At 38.8% G+C, this 8,590-nt stretch overlaps 1 protein-coding gene across 2 annotated transcripts in view; it reads right to left on the bottom strand.

Moving 5' to 3' along the window:
* Positions 1 to 487: 487 nt before the first annotated feature.
* Positions 488 to 8,590, bottom strand: part of GCH1 (GTP cyclohydrolase 1) — a 47,109-nt gene continuing 39,006 nt past the window's right edge. The window contains exons 4-6 of one of the 2 annotated variants that reach the window (XM_044229939.1): positions 4,603 to 4,634; positions 3,608 to 3,692; positions 488 to 2,669 (exon numbers count right to left, since the gene is read on the bottom strand). In XM_044229939.1, coding sequence (XP_044085874.1) covers positions 2,543 to 2,669; positions 3,608 to 3,692; positions 4,603 to 4,634 — 244 coding nt within the window. In that variant the 3' untranslated portion in view covers positions 488 to 2,542. The remainder of the gene's footprint in view (positions 2,670 to 3,607; positions 3,693 to 4,602; positions 4,635 to 8,590) is intronic. The other variant, XM_044229940.1, reaches the window with a different exon arrangement.

Genomic DNA, 8,590 nt, shown 5'->3' with positions numbered 1-8,590 from the left:
GACTGACGAGGTCACCAGCAACAGACAGAAAAGAGGCAGCAAAACCTTCACATTTACTCAGAAGTCTTGTCCAGGTCAGGTTCTTCCCTAGAAGAAGGAGTGAAAATCTCCTCTGTTCCCTGTACTGCCCGGCTCCCTGCCCCAGTCTGCTCCTCCTTCTCCCACACAGAAGGCTGCAGCTCCCAAACTTAGATTTAGGAGAACAGAGGCATGAGGGCCACTCAGATTCCTCACTCTTACCCCAGACCTCCTCGTCCCTTACCAGCCAGAGGGTGAGGACAGTAATAGCCAAACCAAATACCAAAGGAAGACGGAGAACCCCAGGTTAATTTCTACCACTACTGGGATTTACATTCTAATAGCTTGATGACCATCAGGGAAACCCTTATGACGGGTATCTTTGGTAAAAGAGAATACAATTAAAATAATCTAATTTATTGGCATATTTATACAAATGGTTCGAAAAGAAACTACTTCCACAAGAAACTAAGTTATAACACTTTAATAATTTCAATAGAACCAACTTCAGGAACAGATACACACACACATTAAATTCAAACAATTTAATTGAAGAGTGTACTTAAATGCATCATCTTCTTAAAAATCCCCAAAATGGAGTCGAGGCCATGGATATGAAAAGGTAATTCTGAAGTACTACAGACTAGAGTAAAACAGACAAGATTATTACTTGGTATTTACCAATAAGACGACAGCCTGCAGATACATTAGACCTTTATGAGAACACTTCCAAGCAATGTTAGAACAGAGACTCATTAAAAAGAAATACAATTGATCTCAGAAAGATGAATTTATAGCTAACAATTTCTTTGGTCCTCCAAGTCACATCTGTTTTTACTTTAAAATACCAAACATGAATAGAGTGTTTAATTCTACTTCTAAGTGTCTATTAAGCAGGATAATGTTTATATCACATTAGATTTTAAAGAGAACGCAAAATAAATTACCACTGTACTTCAGAAAATCCATAGAAAAATATAGGAAATAGACGTAGGGAAGTTTAAAAAACAAACAAACAAACAAAACAAACAGCACTTCTGCCACCTTGTCCACATCCTAAGGTAAATGACATCAAAATGGCAGAGGCAGGACTACCGAAGTTAGAGTAATCACTGTAGTTAGTTCTTCTTAAGGTAATAGCATAAATTTGAAGGATACAATGTCAACCAAATAAGAGACTTTTCCATGGAATGACTGTAGCTTTGTTTTTACAGGGAGTTGGGTTTGGTTTTTGTTTGTTTTAATTTGGCCCACACTGCCCCAGTGGAGGAAATTTTAAGTAGTCATTAATAAGGCAACAGCTTCCTGGACAAAAAGACTTGTATATCACTTGAACAGTTACACTGAGGACGAGACCCATATGGAGCACAAGAGGAACCAGTATGGGGCTTCTAATAATTTCCAGTAATTCCAGAAAATTATAGAGCATTTTCACAGATACCAACAATGCAGCTTTCATTGAACATTGGCTATCACTCACAGTGCAGTCCACAGTTAGTTCATTCTGCATGCTTTCCTCTACACAGAAGCTATGTTTCTGCAGACCTGAAGTGATGAACATTTTCAAAAGTTTCTGGAAATACTTAGAAAAATATTTGTTAAGGTAAAAAAAAAATTAAAAAAAAAGTTTTGCGACATCTCCAAGGAATACACAAAGTAAGCTTGCAAGAAACTCCTAAAGGTAAAACTGTGAGGACTAGTTATTTGCAGGGTCAGTACTGAAGTCTCATAAAATAATGGCTTTTTAAAAAAGGCAAAGGTATCTATACTCTAAGTGGTGTGATATTCTCATCAAGGCACAGAGAGTTAAATGTCTAAATCCCTGTAAGTTCACATGAGAATACACTTGTAAACAATAGGAACTAATTCCCTGTACTTGAATTTTAAAAAGAATGGAAAGTAGAAATGTGCCTTTTTAACTCACAAAATCAAAAACATAGATATTCCACCACCTTCCTTTGGTGACTAACATCACAGCTGGAGAGTCAAAAAATAAATATATAAAAAATAAAGTGCCCTGGCAGTTTCATAAATTTGACTAAAGTGAAGCCTGTTGGACTCTGAGTTTGCAGAGCAATGCTGCACAGTGTACAAAAATTCTTTTAAGCACTACACCATTTTTGTTTAGGGAAGGAAAAAAATAGTATTGGCCATAGTTTTCCCCCATTCCCAACATTCCTATACTTAGGAACCCAGTTACCATAGTATTCGAACAAAATACTTGAATTTTTCTTCCTTCCCAGCACCCTCAAGGTTATCCAAATGGCAGTGGTTTTGTGCATGTAACTTACATGATGGGCAGTTTCTTTGATAGTTACCACTAAAAGGTGGCAAGAAGAAAGTAGAGGTCTCACCCCTTTGCTAATTATTTTTATTTGATTTGCTATAAATAATTATTAAACACCATTAGTGACAAGGAATAACGTTCACGTCTGAAACAATTGAAAATGCAATGTACAAACAATGAAGACCAAACAATGCTACTAGTGGCACAATCCTCAAAGCACATGACACACGCTGAAGTTCAGCTCTTAATGAGAGTTAGAAACTCTTCCCGAGTCTTTGGGTCTTCCCGGAACACACCCAACATCGTGCTGGTCACAGTTTTGCTGTTCATTTTCTGTACCCCTCGCATTACCATACACATGTGTCTACAAAACAAGACAACAGAGGTGGCTTAAAGGAATAGACAGTTACTGGTTTGGTTTTTAAAGTCAAAAGCAGCTCCCCAAATTAAATCTGGTTATATTGAGTTCACCGCTACCAACTGTACCCAAAGGTCACTTCTTGGACAAACGTGACCTAAAACGTTTTATTTATGTTTCTTAGTTCCATGGCTCTCATTCTCAGCAGTGGTTGAATCTTTGATGCATCTAGCAGAAGGGGAAACAAGGGAAATTTCTCCCTAGGTGAAAATAATACAAGGGGTCCATAGAGATAAAACAATTTTGGTATAAAAAGCAATTCAGAATTCTCACTTGCTCCATCTGTAAGATCCAAAGAGCACAATCTTAGCTTAGGTATTCGGAGAAATACTGAAGTATGTGGTATCACCAGGCAGAATCTAGAGAACAGCGGCCCCAGTGCACATGAGCAAACTGGGGGAGCTAGATGGCAAGCACAATACAGAGCTCACGCCCTGTCGGAAGAATGGATAAGATGTATGCAATTCTCACAATTCATTCTAACTTAAAGAAGTGTCTTCAGATGCCCTTTATACCCAGTTTTTGCTCCATTTTTAAAAACGTGTGACAAAATATTAGGAAAAGTCTGCTTGGAGCAACGAAGAGCTAAAGAAGAAATCAAGAGAAGACATAAAATGCTTCTGGTTGCACACATCACTCCGCTTAGGCTGGTGACTCCCGACACAGCCACCAGCCCCACAGAAAACAAAACAAAACCAGTCTCCCATCTGGTTCCTGTATCGGCCACACAGTCAATGCAAGAGGTCAAGAAAGCTTCAGGTCAGAGGCAGAAAACATGACAGTGTCAATGATGTGGCATCACAGGGTGCTGGAAAAACTGAGCAATGCTAAATACCACTTCCGGGCACCACAAGGACAATTGTTAAGGGCAAGTGTGGACTTACGTGGCTTCCACCACCACCCCGACTCCAGCAGGCCGCAAGGCTTCTGTGATGGCTACGGCAATTTGTTTCGTCAGCCGCTCTTGAACTGTGGGGGTGACAAGAGGCTCCGTTGAAGAGTCTGACACAAACAGCAGTCTTGAGAATATTTGTTGTCTCTAGAATATTTGAAATCTTAAAAAGCAGACTTCTGTGAGACTTCAGAACCCAGACGCACCAGTTCCTACAGGTCTGCTTTGTCTGTGGCCCACAGGAGGCCGCCGTTCAATTCCCTCACCTGCAGATCCAGTACTGAAGAGCGTTTGGCACCTCCACAGAAAACGGGTGCCAGCGACAACTGTCCCAGGCGTGCAGGAAGACCAGCTGATAATGAGCTCCTCCACACAGATGAATAAATCGCTCGCAACAGGATTAACAGAGGCACTAAACCCAATTATTGAACTGTACATGGAGCTCAAAGCCAACAATCTAACCTAAACAATGCGGTCCCTGTGCTGAATAAACAGCTCGTCTTTGAAGACATATAAAGAGTGTTCACTGCAGCATCGTGTTTATTTGAAAACTGACAAAAATCTGCAAATGTCTATTAGAGCAGGGACCGGTTAAATCAAGTCCCAGCACAGCTGGACAATGGAATGCTAAACAGCCAGCAAAATGAATGAGATAGTTACATGCAGGTAGGAAAAAAACAAATGTTTGATTTGTTAAGTGGAAAAAAAAAAATGGGGGGAAAAAAGGCCATTACATACAATATGAGCTCATTATAAAATGTAACATATTGATTTTAAAATGTTGGTAGACACACAAAATATGAAGGAATATGCAAATACAACAATGATTTCTTCTGGAGGCCTGAAACACTGCAGACTTTCCCTTTCTATATTATATTCCTATGAGGTTTTAAGTCATATGTATTACATGTGAAATAAGAACAACAAAAAAAAACTTTTTCCTTAAGAAGAAAATGTTTTTCTGTAAATAAAAGTTTAAAAGTTTACCTTGTAATCGTCTACTATAGATTTCTACAATCCTAGAAAAGAAAGAATTGTTTCAGTTAATCATAAATTTGTTTGAGAAATGGAATTGGCTTCCTCAAAGGGCCAAAAGGACTTTATTGAAAAAAATCGTAGGGTGTGGGCAGGAGATCACTGCTTCTAAGAGGAAGAAAGATACAAAAACTACATGGAAATGAGAAGAGGGAGGGTCTTGAGGAAGCCACCAAGAGTGACACAGAGTGCTAGTACCCTATGTCTCCAAAGAGAAAGAGAATTACAAGAATATTCACTACGGCTGGGGTGCCCGGGTGGCTCAGTGGGTTAAAGCTTCCTTCTGCCTTCGGCTCAGGTCATGATCCCAGGGTCCCAGGATCGAGCCCCGCATCAGGCTCTCTGCTCAGTGGGGAGCCTGTTTCCCCTTCTCTCTCTATCTGTCTCTCTGCCTACTGTGATCTCTCTCTCTGTGTCAAGTAAATAAATAAAATCTTAAAAAAAAAAAAAAGAATATTCACTAAGAAAAAACACAGTGATTTTAGAGCTCCCAAGTCATCAATTTTAGACCAAGTCTCAAGTGTTCTAATTAGTCATATTGTTTAACCAGAGCTTAAAGTTCAAGTTAAAAATAAAAAGTCTATTTGTTAATTAATAGCAGGCCATTGTCAGCTACTGTACCCACTAAACCTATTAGGGTAATCGGATTAGGACTGAACAGACTTCTTCAGACATCTCTTTATAAGCTACGTCTATATAAGCACTCTGTATGATTAATTCCCCAAAATAAGAGCCTCCTGATCTTGGCTTCTAACACAGTCTGTCAAGTGACAGATTTCCCCCTTTTAACACCTTTCACTCTAGTTGTGAAATGTAAAGATGGTCACATGAATTACATATTTGAGGATAACAATTCACATTAAGGATTTTTTTCTTAAAATTTGGCCTTCTAGTCATGAATTTGGACTCAATTTAAGGATCACTTCACTGACTTCACCGAGGAGGCATTTTACAGCTCTTCCTCTGCACCCCCCTCCATATGGTGCTCAGATAAAATTACAAAGTTGCTCCTTTATACTCATTATAACCAATAAAGTCAGTAACAGATACGGTGGCCTGTTGACCACTCAAACTGAAGGCAGGATGCATTCTGACTCTTCTTGTTTCTAGATTTATAACATTGAATGAATACAATTATATATTTTTAATTTTGAATAAAAACCTGAAGAAGGATACTGTTCAAGCTCCTGGATGGGAAATATGTCTTATTTCTTCTGAGTCAAATCTATATATTACTTTTTATAGTTTTCCAGGTAATTAATTTCTGTTGTATGACCAGGAGATGCCATTGATTTAAAAATTAGTAATATCTTTTTTTTTCCTCCTAGTCATCATTTCCTTCTCTAGAGTAGAATTTCAGGTACAACATTAGATAACATTGGCAATATTGGACACCCATATTTTGCTCTATACTTTAACAGGAATGTCTGTAACATTTTACTATTATCCATGATACCTATTTCTCATAGACAGCCACTCTCACACCAAAGGAAGGCCATTCACACAGATCATTATTGAGTGCCTTCTACATATATGATTATGGGATAAACAGGATCCCTATGCTCAGAGTTTATAATCTATTCCTGGTTGATTCAATTTTCCAAGTAAGCAGAAGGCATTGAAATTTTGTCTTCTCAGCGCTAAAGATAATTATATCGCTGAATTTTAAAAAAAAAAAAGCCCCCCCAAACCTCAATTTTGCCCTCTTTCTTGAAGATAATGTGTTTAGAGGTATTTATTGGAAATAGAATTCTATTTTGACACTAACATCCATCTGCCTTTTAATATTGACATTGGCAAATAATTGTCAGTCTAATTGCTATTACTTTGTAGGTTATGTTTTCTATGAAGCTGCTTTTATGATATTTCAGTATGTGCACTCTGAGGTTCTCTATGTCGTATCTAGGTGGGGATTTAATTTTTTTATCCTGTTCAGGATTCATTAGGGTTCCTAAATCTGAAGACTGATTTTTTTGCATGTGCTCCAGAAACGTTTTTAGTCATCACCTTCTCTAATACTGCACCTACTCCATGGCCTCTGTTACCTCCAGGAATTTCAATTAAGGACATAATAGACCTGCTCAGTCTTCCACATCTCTTACATTTTCACCCATATATTCCACTGAGCTCTGAACACAATTGCTTCAGACCTTTCTTCCAGTTCACTATTTTTGGCTGTGTCTAACCTGCTATCTATCGATCTGTTTTTATTTGTATTATTTATTTGTATTTATTTATTAGAGAGATAAAAAGAGTGCAAGAACCTAAGGAGAGGCAAAAGGAGAGAGAGAATCCTCAAGCAGACACCCCACTGAGTGTGGAGCTGGACTCGATCCCAAGACCCTGAGAACATGACCTGAGCCAAAGTCAAGAGTCTGCTTAACTGCCTGAGCCATCCAGGCGCCCTTCAAGATTATTATATTCTAACATATTTGTTGTATGTTCTGTATGTGTTAGCACCAGCCTCTGCCCTCTTTGACCATTTGTTTCAGCTGACTCTGCCTCATGGTGGCCTTTCTTTTACTTTTGGTGAATTCATGCTCCTTAGAATATCATTTGTTGGGGGGCGCCTGGGTGGCTCAGTGGGTTAAAGCCTCTGCCTTCGGCTCAGGTCATGATCCCAGGGTCCTTGGATCGAGCCCCGCATCGGGCTGTCTGCTCGGCAGGGAGCCTGCTTCCTCCTCTCTCTCTCTGCCTGCCTCTCTGCCTACTTGTGATCTCTCTCTGTCAAATAAATAAATAAAATCTTTAAAAAAAAAAAAAAGAATATCATTTGTGGGAATTCTCTGAAGCCAAAATAAAAGTGCATCAGAAAAAGAGCACTTGTTTCTGCTAATTGCTGAAAGGCTACCTCCTTGGCAACATTTTAAAATTACTGCCCTGGGTGTTCTGAGGACCACCCATGGTGATACGAATTCTGAACCTAAACCCTTGTGAATATATGGCTATGGGTTCTTTTTCCTGCTCTTCCCAGAACAAAGCTAACAGGTAATATCTCTTCCAATTTGGGGTTGAATAGGAAGGACAGAACGCTACCTTTGACTCCAGTGGCAGCTAATTCTTGTAAATTCTTACTGGAATTTCCCCCAATGTTTGAAATGTTCATACACATTATAACTTTGTATGCTATACTAGGAGGGATATCATTACCATCTAGTTTACCACAGTCCCAGAATCAGTAGTTCTTAATTTTAATCTAAGCCATTTCTGTATTCTTAGACTAAATCTCCCTGGGTCGTGATGGAAAGAGTACTTGTGCCTGTTAAAGTAGGAATTGATATTTGGAATTCTTCAACTATATTAATAAGTGGGATGCTAGTTTTATCAGACTTTCATCAGGGATATACAGCTTCATCAAATTAATGGTGTAGCTTTTCAGGTTTTTCCATGCTCTTGAATAATTTATACAACACTGGAATTAGTGGTTACTTGGAAGTTGTCTATTAAATTGACCATCCACCCCTTTCCCTCCCACCCCACTCCTAACATTAATTTGACTTTTTCCAATGGTTACTAATTTATCCAGGTTTTCCAACTCTTGGTTCATTCTCTTCTCTCTCCAACTTTTTCAACTAATTCATAAAGATTGAAAGTTCATAAAACATATTTTTAGTTACACAGCCTCTCATTTCTAGATGTATTTCTTCTTCAATCAGACCACTAAGCAATCTATGATATGTGATATTTCGGATTTATGTTTTCTGTTCTTTTTAAAATTTTATAATTTAATCATTTTATTTTTCTTTCTTCTTTCCCATTTGTCCTATTAAGCTTGCTTTTTCTTTAAAAAAATATTGAAGTTTAGGGGCGCCTGGGTGGCTCAGTGGGTTAAGCCTCTGCCTTTGGCTCAGGTCATGATCTCAGGGTCCTGGGATCGAGCCCCGTATCGGGCTCTCTGCCCAGCAGGGAGCCTGCTTTCTCCTCTCTCTCTCTGCCTGCC

This window comes from Neovison vison, chromosome 13 (genome assembly GCF_020171115.1).
Source record: "Neovison vison isolate M4711 chromosome 13, ASM_NN_V1, whole genome shotgun sequence".
In the NCBI taxonomy this organism is placed as follows: Eukaryota; Metazoa; Chordata; class Mammalia; order Carnivora; family Mustelidae; genus Neogale; species Neogale vison.
Note: the sequence above shows the minus strand (reverse complement) of the source record. Positions and strands in the feature narration are given on the sequence as shown.